The sequence below is a fragment of the Lagopus leucura genome, unplaced genomic scaffold (assembly GCF_019238085.1).
Source record: "Lagopus leucura isolate 7727_CA_CO unplaced genomic scaffold, USGS_WTPT01 Super-Scaffold_100009, whole genome shotgun sequence".
NCBI lineage: Eukaryota > Metazoa > Chordata > Aves > Galliformes > Phasianidae > Lagopus > Lagopus leucura.
Genome location: NW_024962266.1, coordinates 21,167,898 through 21,181,576, shown reverse-complemented (window position 1 = coordinate 21,181,576; position 13,679 = coordinate 21,167,898). Strand labels below are relative to the sequence as shown.

At 41.4% G+C, this 13,679-nt stretch overlaps 1 protein-coding gene across 1 annotated transcript; it reads right to left on the bottom strand.

Moving 5' to 3' along the window:
* Positions 1-604: 604 nt before the first annotated feature.
* On the bottom strand, positions 605-13,345 carry CMPK1 (cytidine/uridine monophosphate kinase 1). Its single transcript, XM_042873539.1, has 6 exons — positions 13,137-13,345; positions 5,608-5,754; positions 4,641-4,793; positions 3,594-3,670; positions 3,409-3,505; positions 605-2,962 (listed from the first exon to the last, which is right to left on the bottom strand). The coding sequence occupies exons 1-6, from the start codon at positions 13,209-13,211 to the stop codon at positions 2,921-2,923; spliced, it is 591 nt and encodes a 196-aa protein (XP_042729473.1). The 5' UTR covers positions 13,212-13,345; the 3' UTR covers positions 605-2,920.
* Positions 13,346-13,679: the final 334 nt, after the last annotated feature.

Below are 13,679 nucleotides of genomic sequence, written 5' to 3'. Positions count from 1 at the left end.
AACACCAACATGTTGTTTACTGAAAATCTACGTGTGAATAAACAGAGGTTTGTCATAAAGTGCATGATGTGAAATGCAAAGGCTTAAAATTAGCCTGGCAGCCTTCAGGTTCTTTTTTTGGTGTGTATGTGTGTGTGTGTGTGTGTTTGTTTTTAAAAATAAACACAAATACCACATCACACTGTGCCAGTCCTGCTTGCACTGACATCCAAAGTAGCTTTGTTGCTTCTGAAGTAGAGCCAAGACCAGTGTCCAATAGCAAGTCCTCAACCAACACATTTGATAAGTACTGTAAAATAAAGAAAAGCTCCCTTAAACACACAGTTTCCAGCACTACCACTGTGAGAATGTAAGAATCAATTTGACAAACCTATACAAGCAAGAAAAGATACCAATTCCACAGGCATTAGCCTGATCTTATCCATTACCAAACAAGGTCTTGAGGACTTCAGTTTTGATGGGGAAAGCTGAACTTCTATAGATACATCTGTGTGTATGTATGCACGACAGATGTATAAAGTGTACATATATATATATATATAAACACAAACAACTATATGAAAAATACACCTTATGGCAGAGAACTGTAAGCCAAACACTTATATTCAGCCACAGAACAAAATTTATTGTATCTTCTCAAATTCTTCGTACAGTTTTGCTGCTAAATGGGCATGACACATTGGCATACTACCTTTAACCTTCATTTCAATGTGAACTCCAACTTGAAAGAACTGGCAACAATTAATGGCATCTTAAATAAATAAAATGACAAAAAATATCTAGCCTTTGCACAGACACATTACAATCCACTCCAAATTCAATACTGCTGAGACATTCTTTCTTACAAAACAAAGTGAACAAAACAAAACCAACTTTCCTATAAAGGTTTTGCTTGTTTCAGCACTTAAATACATAAAAGTATATGATGAGAAAACTTCTGTTCCCAGCAGAATCTGCAAGAGCCAGTAACTTAGAAAGAAAAGTTATTAAATCTCTAAGTAGATTAAGGAATCCTGCTCGAAGTCTTCTTGAAAAAAAAATCCTGATCTTAGCCTTCACATTAAAACAGTTTGACTGGATCCTATCCTATGTCAGCATACATACAGAATAAGATTTACATTCCATGATTTATTTATTTAAGGGAAAATCCGTACAGCAAAAGCATTAGCCTCCCACACTCACAGCAGTCGTCATGGTCCATATACTCTGCAGTAGTAAACAGGTATTTGTGCTCAGTACTCTGCTAAAACTACCACTGAACCAGAAAAGATACTGTAGTTTACCCTTTGTTTCTGTACTTATCTCTTACTCAGTCCAACAGCCTCAAGAACCTCAGCAAAATGAGAACTCATGCATGTACAAATCTGCCAGCGCAGAACAGATCACAGCATGAGGACCAATGCATCTGATTCTCATTAGAAGCTAGGCTAAATTTAAAGCTTTCTTTAAATAGAGAGTAATCAATGAAGAAAAGCTGAACCCCAATATTTCCAAGCTGTAACTGGCAGTCCCATTAGCATATCACACACCAATTACAGTGTCAGTTAATGTAGCAAGACAAATTGTATCACTAAAATTAGTTAAAACACACATCCTCCACTCTTCTGGGGCTTTCTTCAGAGAAAGCTCAGGGTGTGCAAGGAATGCGTGGTTGGGCCCCCACAGACCTGTGCATATTAGTCTGATGGGAGGTGGGGACAGGGGGTTACTTTAAGCAAAAGGCAGGATTACACACCTGTACAAATATTTAAAATACTGTTTGTTTCAGCTAGCTATCTGCTTCTCCCAAGTATAATGGCATCTGACTGCACTAATTCAAGAGAATGTGATAAAGCAGGATCAAATCTGTTTAAGGGAACAGAGCTTCCTTCTGCAAGATATCCTCCTTTTTGCTGGCCACATCATAACAAAAGTGCAATATTTATAATCTTCTCAAACAAACAGTTATTAAAATCATACAATTTTAGGGAAACAAATTCACAAGTTTAACCATAAAAATATTTCCCCAGGTAATAAACCTTAAAGCATTCGGTTACACAGTATTGCAATAATTATAATACAGAAAATCCCTTCTACTTATTACAAAAGACAGAACTGTTAGAAGAATTTGCTTTTTTTTTTGTACACTATTTAATAGTTTCGCACCTTGTGAAGGCCGTGCTCTAATTAAGAACAAAACTATCATTCAAAATAAATGAGAATGGAAATACTGACCTGACTTAAAAACTGATACCCTTAGCATTTTGGAAATGAAGACAAGGCACAGCCCAGGGCCATGTCAATCCAGGTAGTCAAGAATTTACAAGACAGTTTACACCCAGAATCATAAGACAGCACCATTTTCCATTAAGTACTCTGTATTCTATTGCTGAACTGCATATTAAGTAGCCTTGTGGGAACTACAAAAGCAAATTCTCATACTAACTGCAGTTTTACCTACAGAATCCATGTCTGGGGATAACAGAGAACTTGGTGACAAAAATTACACTCAGAAAAAAAAAAAAAAACAACCAAAAAAAACCAAAACCCAGTATCCTCAATTTGGTCCAAGCATCCAAAAGACAAACAAGGGCATTGCTTAATGCTGCTGCTTAATTGATCATTAAGAAGAATAGGTGTGTGGCAATAAGGAACAAGAAGGGCTGCCTGTGGTAGGCACAGAACTGTGTGAGCAACTGAACTTATACTAATGGAGAACCACAAAACTCATAATTATAGCCACAAGAAAAGATTTCCTATTAAAAAAAAAAAAAAGATCCATTTTTAATTAACTGCTTTTCCAATTGTGATTTGATATGTGAAAAGAAAGAAACACCAAAAAAAACCAACCCAACATAAAACAATTACAAAGCGTGGACTGCAGTAGCAGCTATTCAAACAAGATTCAAGCAGAAATTTAAACGATCCTCCAAGCTGGAAATTAGCCTTCTTTGTCAAATATTTGTACAACTTTTTCAAAGACCTAAAAAAGAAAGAGAAGACTATTAGTTTTATGAAGCGTTAGGTAAACAGTCACTTGAAATTAATCCGGAATGCAGTAATTGATAGCAATTAAAAATGATTTTCCAAGAATTTCTACTAATTATTTAGTAGAAAAATTTGAATCAGTTCTAGGAAATGGGGACTTAATATTAAGTATTTCAACGTTCACAAAAGTGGAAAAAAAGCCAAGAACAACAAACTGTTACACAGAAACACCACAAATCTGTTTAGTCTAGCTCATATTCAAGCAGAAATCAATTTCTTAGTTATTCCCATCTCAATCGGTTCTTCAAGAGCCAAATTGAAAGTTCTACAACCTCCACCAGTAACAAACTGACTTCACCAGCCATACACACATCTAAGAAAAACACCATCAATACATACCCTGCTACTGTCACGTCCATATGTGTTGGCTTATATACTTACTTCATCAACCGATTTAGAGGCATCTACTCTTCTAACCTTTCCCATTCTCTCATATAAGTCTATTATAGGCCTCGTAGACTGCAGATATGTATGAATTCTAGGAGAAAGCAAAGGAGAAAAAAAAAAGAAAGCTTTACATAATAGAATTAAAAGAAAAGAGAGCTGAAATGTTTGGAACACAGTACCTCTTTTCCAGGCTCTCCCGATTATCGTCACTCCTGCCACTGCTCTTGCCTCTTTCAAGACAGCGACCAATGCATATCTACAAAATAAGCATCAAAAGGACGATCACAACCAAGAACATAACATGCTATCTGAAAAGCAGGAACACACAAAAAATCCTGAATTAATAGCACACCTTTGAAAAACATCTAAACAGGCCTGACGCTCAAAATACCGCCCAGATTCGATGAACATAACCCAGAATGCACACAGAGTTAAATAGTGAAAACAAAAGAAGCATCAAGTTCTGTGGTATGCAATTAAGTTCAACAATAATCTATTTATGAGAAAACTGGGCCAAAAAAAGAGGAAAGATTAAGACGTTTGGATTTTTTGTATCATTTTTTATCCCTCAAGGGCACTGCCATATTTTAAAGACAGCACAGCATGGCATTTCTTAAAGGACCAATTGTATTACTGTCAAAAAGTCCTTAAAATCTAATGACTTGCTGAGTAAAATGTTGATCATTGGGTACCTACACCACAGCTCACAACTATGAAAATTAAGATGTATGCTGTCACCACCTCAGAATTAAAGCAAACAAAATCACAGAATTGTAGGGGTTGGAAGGGACCTCCAGAGATCATCGAGTCCAACCCCCAAAACATTGCTATTAAACTGATTTCTGACTGAACAAGTACTCTGAAATCCTTAAGAGTAAACACAGCAGTGTCTTCTGACCATGAATCAAATAATTGTTTAATATATTTAAAGATTTTATAAACTCTCCTTAAGAACGCCATTATTTGAGTTGTTTCCTCAATGTAATTTATTTGTACAAGATCATACCAAGTGTAATTATCCACTTGCTATTTCAAAAGCCTGCAGTTTTTCATCTGCAAAAACAGGCTGCCAAAAATCCCCGAAACTCACTGACCACATTTTATTTCTACTCCTACACCAGGCTACTAATACTGTAAGATTCACTACTCAACAGTTTTATTGTTCTTCTTGAGTGATTCTCACAATACAGCAAGAAAGGAAGTTACAGCCTAGCACACTTCATTACCTCATTGTCGCAATCAAAGAAGAGAACAAAAGAAACATCCGCCTTTCCATCCATAGTCTTATTCCAGCCTTGAAGATTATCTTCGTTTCTGGGAAAGCCATCAATCAAGAACTTGTTCTTCTGGGAATTTGCAGCCATTGTTTGATCCATAGCCTGACAAAAGAATTCCAATCAAGACCTCCTGCGCAGGCAACTATTTATCAATTCTTTCATCACCTCTAAAGTATTCATATATTTAAATTAAGAAACATTTATTGTAGAACCATTGCACAGAATCACAGTATCATAGAATGGCCAGGGCTGGAAGGGACTTCGAGGATCATGAATCTCCAACCCCCCACAACAGGCAGGGGCACCAACCTCCACATTTAATACTAGACAGGCTGCCCAGGGCCCCATCCAACCTGGCCTTGAACACTTCTAGGAACGGGACATCCACAACCTCTCTGGGCAGCCTGTTCCATCCAGCACCTCACCACTCTCTCTGTAAAGAACTTGCAGGTTTACAATGTATTTTTTTTTGTTTCATCTTCAACCCATTCTAATTACTTCACTGATGCAGCAACGGAGCTCCTTTCAAACTGACTGCACTATTTCATTATGCTTAAAATCTTTTAAAGCCCAACTTTAAAAGTTTATACTCTACAATATCATGTAACAGCACATAGCAGTACAAGATGCTAAACTGTGCCTGGTCTAGAGTTAATACAAATGAAAAGAACTCCAAAGAAGTTCAGCTGAATGAGCAAAAGAAGCCTCTTCCATCTCAAAAGAGACATTCTGATTATTTTTCCAGACATCTAATAAGGATAAAGATTGGAACTTTTCCTTCCACAGAACATTAGCAGGTGCTCTTCTCCTCTCCTTAGCTTGACTGTTGTGATAAAACAGTTCTTTCAAAATACTGCCACTGCTTTGTCACTTAGTCCGCAGGAGTGAACCAGCAAGGGAACGGCCCTTTCCTTACCCTCTTCAACAAGCTGATTGTTATTTCAACTGGTACGATTTCCCCCTCCTTAATGTAGTTCTCAATGAGTTCTCCATATTGTGAGCCTGGCCTTTTCCGTTCGTCTCGAAGGAGGTCGCCAGCAGAAAGGTGCGTGTAGCCGTACTTCTGAAAAGTGCAAAAGAAACAGGCACAGACAGCCTTGAATATGTGCAAACTTACATCAGTCGACAGTATCAGCCACATTTACCTTTGTATTACGACAGAAAAGTACAGGAAATAGCAGCTTGCTAGTGACAGATGTATTCCACCCTTCAGGATGCACAGAAAGCACAATGAGAGATTCCTGGGCAAAACACAGACATTCGTGTCCTGTTTCCAAAGGCAGCACTGTCACATTTGGGAGTATGACGGTCTCAAAGCCCCAGGGTGTTTCTAGAAATGCAGCATTGTACAACGAGACCTTTAACAAACTCCAGATTCTCTCTGAGCTACACCCCCTCCTGCATAATTTTACTGCTTAGCTTCTTCACTTGCTAAATCATGACCTGATTTATTGACCAATAACCACTAACACATTTTAACACCATGGACTGCAAACAGCAGAGATCAGGTCCAAGCTTATTGATTTGGGATCAGCATGCAGGAAAACATCAAACACCACGACCCTTTTCTTTCACCTCAAAGAAAAGTTGAAAGCTTTGCTAATGCCAAATGCTGGTGAAAGTTGTTATAATTGAATTTCTCAGGCATGTGCAATCATAAATAGACAACTAGTGCAAAGCTACAAATGTGCTGTTGTAAAAAACACAGATGTGCTGTTATAATGGAAAATTCAGAGCACAAAACAACCCTTTGCTCAGCTCGTTTAATACCACCAGAAAACTAACCAAGCACACTCCTTGGGCAAGTATACTACATAAAAACAGGCATAAAGACATCTCCTTGATGAATACTTAAACTAAACTGGCAATAAAACAGCTAAGCTAGCCACACACCACAAACAGAATACACCTATACATACTTGTCCTACAGTTTTCACACAAAACAAAAACAGCAGCAAATTACTTCAGGGTTATCAGCTTGGCTGCAGCAGCTTCCAAAGCAAATTTCAAGAACGGTGCCTGAACAGGATAACCAATGTGACTAAATGCATGTTAGGGCAGTGAACTTGGGATTTACAAACTTGGTGACTGGACTAAGTACAACAGAAATATTACACAACCCACTAAGTGGCTTTAGAAACATTTCTGTTGCTTTCCAATTTCACCCACAAAAGCGTGGAAAGTTTGTTCTGCATAGTCATAATTTAAGAAGGGATATAATTACCTAAATCTCCAAAATGCTACACATCTGGAAAGAAAAGGAAATAAGATTTTGCTTTAAGTAACTGTGAAGAAAAACCTCCGCTGACATCCTCTGTAAGCTCACTGTACTCCTGCTTTCATGTGCATTGCATTTGGATATGCTTATTTAACTACAAATCTGCATATTAACTATGGACTGCAGACACTGTAAACCAGAGTAAATCTTTTCTCTTAAGCAGGAAACCTTACTCTGCCGAGCCCTAAATTAACACGGACTTCTCTGTACAGTTATAGAACGATGGTATTTTTAACATTAAATTCCTATGCAGAAGAAAACAGGAGGAAAATATAATCCCTTCTGTTTCAGAGGATTACCAAGCCATTCGATTTTCTTTGGCATGTCCCTTCTCATGCAGAAAAAGGAAGTGGAGTCAGGCAATTTTTGGAATTTTCTGTCATTTGCAACAGCAAGCTGGATTATTTCTTAAGGGCTGAACGGGAAAGTAAAAGATAGAAGTGCTTCAGAGTGCTGTTGTATAAATGGAGTTGTTTTGGATAATAGTAAATTGTCTTCCAGAGTAACCTTCAGAACGTATTAGCCAGGCAGTAAGATAAACAAACTTCTCCTTCAGTGGCAAAACATCTATTTGTTAACTGCATGGAGCGCTGGAGCCAAAAACAACATGTCAGCTTAAACACCACCAGCACAGACAGGGGCTGAACTGCTGCTCCACACACAGCAGGCTTCAGAGATGCAGTGCTCATGCTGCCCTCGCCAGTCTGAATGAAGCCACGTTTCCAGGACACAATGTCTTCTTTCATCTCAGGCAAGACAAACCCTCAGCACGCGTCCTGAGCTGGACCAAATCTCAGCCTCCCCAAGAGCTTGCAAAAGAGATTGCAATGTTCCTGCACAACAGCTGGGGCAAGGCACTCACGTCTTACAAGCCTGCACTGTGCCAGCACGACTTCCAGAAGCGCCAAGTACATCTTGCAACAAGCTCCATCCTGGGGATTACAGCAACCACTGCCTAAGCCTTCTCTTTGCAATCAGAAAGGGATGGTTGTAGCTTCCAAATAATAAAAAAGCAGTTTCTTCAGTTCTTAAAGGATGCATACATGTTAGATTCACGACGTTAGCAGAGGGCTGAAAGGACAACTTAAGTCAGAAACTAGCTTAAACCAAAAAATTCAATATAGTTGGACGTCAAGCACCTAAAATCTGAACAGATTTTCAGACTAGAGAACAGAAAAGAAAATATTCTAAGATATATCTCATAGATAAGTTTTTCACTACGCCAGCTGGCAGGCATGTTCTACTATGACAAAACACTAAATCAGTATGCAGCTACTAAACAAGCTTTTTTCATTGTTTTCAAAAATATTTTTATGTTTAGGGAACCATAATCCAGTCTCTTACAAAAATTAGCTGTCAACAAAAGGCAAAAATCTCATCTGTCTTCAGCACCAATGCAGACACCTTCCTCCTTCGCTTTCAAAGGTCACAGCGGAGTAGAAAGGCAAGTCCAAATCTCCAACAATCCCAGCTGAGAGATTTTCCTTCGAACACCATTTAGCAGTGCTCTATAAAACAGAGGGAACCACAGTTTGCTTGTTCTTTATACAAGACCTGGAAAAGGCAGTCCCCACTCAGCAGGGCAAACATGGAGAAGTCGCAAATCCTGGCTGACAGTCCATAGACAGAACAAGTTTTACTTACTGTAAATACAATAAATAGATTAATATCAACTACAGATGAGAACAGATGAGTCATATCTGTGCCACTCCTGAATAGGGCAGAGTTCACTCTAGCAATTTCCTCCGTGCAGTAGCACAGGATCAGCAGCACAGATCAGCTGCTGCGACTCCTCCCACTGCCAGCCCGCACAGGGCACAAGAGTTTCTTCCCAACACAGCAGTATCCAGAGAGTATGAAACCTCCCTGAGTGAGCAGAAGCTAAGAAAAAGCAAAATGAATCACCGCTCTGACCTTGAATCCTATCTTGGCTTATCATTGTTAATCCGAAAAATGAAAGTCAAAGGGCTAAACAAACAAAATACAAACTTTTATTGCCTCAGTTCCAGCTTGCCGTACCTTAAGCAATCTTACCAAAGGACCACAGTTTGCTATATTTTCTCAGGTGTGCTCCTGGAGAACTAGTTAAAATAAAAATAGAACCTTGGAAAGGACACAGTCCTCATACTTTTTTTTTTTTTTTAACCTAAAATGTTTTGTCTGCACCATCAACACGTGGAAAGAGAACTTTAGGGCATAAATCATATTGCAATAGCAGCCCTCCTGTCCGCTTGGTTCCAGCCAAAAGCTATTTTCCTAGTTAGAGATGTGCTTCTGCCTCTGGGGAAAAACAAAACACAAGGCAAAATAAAACAACACCAAAAAACACAAACCCACACCACATTAACAAAACAAAACACACAAAGGAGATCCCACTGACAGAGCCTCCGGAAAGAGGGGGCAAACAGAACACCCCTGCTGCAGGAATGTTGAGCTCAATAAGAAGGTTGAGTAAGCCCAAAATTCAGTGCCCAGAGAGGAAGCCTGCATTCTGTGAAATGGAAGCATATAGGGAATAAATCCTTAGAGGAGAAAAACAGATTTAAACAATCAAAACAGCTCCAAAGTCCAGGAAGAAGAACTCACATTCCAGCAAACAGTGATGAGAACTTCACAGCTAACTGGGCTACCAATACTTGGCACTCTTGGAAGAGGTTTGAGAAACTGAGTTTTAAGTAAATAACTTATAAAACGTTTTTATTTCAAGAAAGTTAATGCTGTCTCTCAACAGACCTCCGGAAGGCAATTAACACATGACAACAAAAGCTAAACCTACTGCTGCTTCCAGAGGAGTGTTCCTGAAACAATGAGTTCTTTCCAAAGTTCTCTTCTCCCTAGAGAACCTCTTTATCATATATCCCAAAACAACTTCACACCTTTCTCCGCTTGGATACCAACAGTCACACTCACAGAAGGAGAAAGCTCAGCATCCCACTTGGTGGGATTCATTTTGGAATTCAATACAAACATCCAGCACAGGCCTGTGGTGGAGACTGATTACTTTTTGTGTGCTCAGAGGAAGATATTGTGCATACCCCAAACCTCCACAGACACTTTGAAACAAAAACAAAAGAAACCAAACCACTCAACAACAAACAGAAAAAAAAAAAAAAAAAAAAAAAAAGAATCCTATCAGTTGAAATCTTGCATAGAATGAAGACTAAATACTTAGTTACTATGCTTCCCTCCCCCCCAAAGAGAGCTTTGTGCTTCAGGTAAAGTTTGTAAAGATTTAAACTTGAACTCAACATTTTTTTCAGATGTGAGGAATAAGGTATTTTTTCCTTGACTGTACCATAAATGTTTTTGTGAGGCAAAGTTCAGAAATCAGCAATAAAACACATTCATTTTGTCTTGCACGCACACAGTGATCTCACCATCACAAAAAAATATAACCTTCATGCATTTCATGGCATTTATCTCAAGCACCTGCATTCACATGCCATCTGAACTACCTTCTCAGATACTGTGCCTCACCCAACAAGCTATGCACCAATCTCAGGTGACATCAGAAGCTCCTTTAACTGTGGGAGGTGGCAGAAGTTCATCTGCAGAACTGGGAGAGAACAAGAACTTGAGGGAATTCTGCTTAATCTCTTCATAAATAGGAAGAATTGGTCTAGAGCAGCATTTCTACTGCATTTACATTTCTGTGACAACACTGTGCACACACACAATATATATGCCTTCTGTCCCTATCAGCAGAAAGCAGGCAGGTTCAGCTGCCTCTTTAAACCTTAACTGCAAAGATAATAAAACCTCATCACTTACCTGTTGCTCCCTTTTGTACACTGTGTCAATACTCATTCCCACTTGTTACTGCAAATTCTTCCCTCACATCACTTCTCCACTTTGGTCCAAATATGACAGGAACACATCCCTAGGAGGGGCTCCACAAGCTGAGATTTAGGTTTGTGGGTGAATTCTGTATTTCTCAAGCACTGTGACTGATGCCATTTCATTTTCAGGCAACGTAGAACAGTCAGTAAAACAATCACAATCAGAAATTGTTCTTGGTTTAGTGGGCATGATGGTGATGGGATGATGACTGGACTAGACAATCTAAGTAGTCTTTTCCAACCTTATCGATTTTGATTCCAATCTGACTTCTACTCCACTGCTGCTGTTGTTTTTCAGTAAGACCACTTGAAGCTAAAATCAAACAAGATCTCAGCTCAGCAAGGCGAGCCTCCTGCATGTGATGTGCTCTGTCCCAGATCTCCAGAATGTACAGCAACTGAGAAGTATTTATAGCGCATACTGACTTTTTATTGAGCACAGATTTAGAGCAAGATACGGGATTAGATTCATTCCTAATGTAAACTAATATTAATCAGTCCATTTATACAACAAGGATGAATGAGGTTTATTATGACTCAGCTATAGCTCTGTGGAAAGCTGCCAACAGGGTCTAAAATCCAAACAAAACTACGCTTTCAATCTGAAAGCAGCACTGATTGCATGAAGGCTGTTCAACTGCCTGCATCAGGGCTCTCATGGAGATTGTGAAGACCAGGCCAAAGGTGTGTGCTTTGAAAATCTATTGCTCAACAGCACCTCAACTGCATTTCATCGACATGTCTGTGCTCGAGCTCTTTTTTGAGATTTTCCACCAGGTTCACCCCAGCCCAGGCCTCCTCAGACTCTCTCCCAAAAAGCAAAGCCAGCGACTCCTGCACAGGATGTCAGGAGCTTCTTCTCATGCAGTGAATAGGATGTGCAGGTTTAGAGGAAGTCTGCGTTTATTAGCTTTTGGACTTCTCTTGCTAGCCTCAAAAAGAAAATAAACACAGTACAAGCAAAGTGAATTCTGTTTCCATTTTTAGCTGCAGCTCCAGTTTGAGTAGAAATGACTCATTCCTATCAACACGGTCCTTACCAAATTATATTAACCTATAAAGCCAAAGGCATTTATACTCCTAAACACATGGCAACAGCCACATGAGGCATTTCAGCCCTGAGGCTCCGCTCATGGTTTGGCAGAAGCCTTTAATGACAGCCTACAGAAATTCCCTGCAGTTTAAGCTCATTTGTTTGCTATGTACCAGGGACAGAATTTGACCTTACCAAAAAAGCTTTACAAATGCTGTGAACCTTTCATCCCACCACTTAATGGAAGGAATAAGCTGGTTTGAATAACAGTCTATAATTTGAGGTTAAAACCCTTCAGAACTCTGCGTAATGGCATTTTTCATGCCATCATTTGATCATATGGATCAAATTCATGTAACTGAGTTCCTCCATGCAGAGAATAGGGATGTAACAGCAGAGGGAACCTGCAGCATTAGAACTAGGACACACATGCCTGTATCAGGCACTGGGGCTTTGTGCCTTGGTTGGTTTCTTCCTTTGGTTAATAGATTTAGAAACATGGGCACTGCTGCAGCTCTGTCATTTCTTTCAGCGTGGGTATGGACAAACCTCAAACCTTTGCAGATCTCAATGAGAATGTACAGCTGCTCAGGGGGAAAAACAAAAACAAAAACATACAAATCCAACACAGACGCGTTTGGAAGCATCCAGGCATTAAACACTTCTGTAATTATCTACTGATAATGTGGATTACTGTGCAATTACTGCTGTTTTTTTTTTTTTTTTTTTTTTTTTTTTTGTGCCCAAATACAATACGCACCTTTCTGTCTTTGCATTTGCTCTTCCTCACAGGGCTGTCAAAACGTATTTGGAAAACAGAAAATGGGTAAAATACAGCAGGAAACCTCACCCTATAGCATCAGCTGAAGAGCGAGAACAGCAATAACCTTATAGAACACGTTTTGACCTCTACCACGGCACTGAGCAGCCTTCATTCAGAAGGTGCAGCGCTGGCAGCAGCACAAGAGCCACCTCCCTGCCACGTCGCGCTGCCAGCTGCACGGGGCACAGCCCTCAAGCCCTGCGAGCCGCAGCAGTGTCACCCACTGTCACCCACCGCCACCCAGCGCCGCGGCCTTTCGGCTCAGCCCCGGCCGCCACATGCAGCCACCTTCCCCCAGCTTTTGAGGGCGGCTGGGGCCGGACCCCGCGGCAGCCTACAACCCCCAGAGTGCCCCGCGGCAACGCCCGCAGAGCACCCCGTAGCCCTGCCCTGGGGCATGCTGGGATATGCAGTCCCGCTGCCCCCCCCCTTCCCCCTCCCACCAGCGCGGCGCCCGCTCCGTCGCCCTCACCTCTACGATGCGAGCACACTGCGTCCCTTTACCCGCCCCGGGCCCGCCGAGGACGAAGACAACGACGGGCTTCATGAGGAGCAGGAGGCGACGACTGAACAGCAGCAGGACAGCGGTGGGCACCGAGGCCGGGACCGGTGATGGGGCTGAAGCAGAACCTCCGACAGCCGCTGAGGTGTCCCCGCCACCGCAAAGTGCTTCCGGGTCTCCGGAGGCGCGCGCCGGGCGGGAGGGGCGGGGCTCGTGCACGCGGAGCCGGCAGCCGCTCGGCCGTTGGGCGGCGCCCAGCGCCGTGCGCCGCTCTCTCCTTACAACTCAGCGTGCAGCGTACACCGGATCACCGCCCCCGCGCCTTGAGGCAGACAGCCGGGATGGGGCGGGCCGCCTCGCTTCTTAGGATCCGACTCCGCTCCTCTAGGCCCGGCCCAGTGATGGCGGCGCCCTTGCTGCCATAGCAACGCCGTCGCGCCGGACTACGCATGCGCGCACTCCGCCTCCTTGGACCGTTTATTAGAATGGGACCGTTTTTAAACCCCCCTGCGC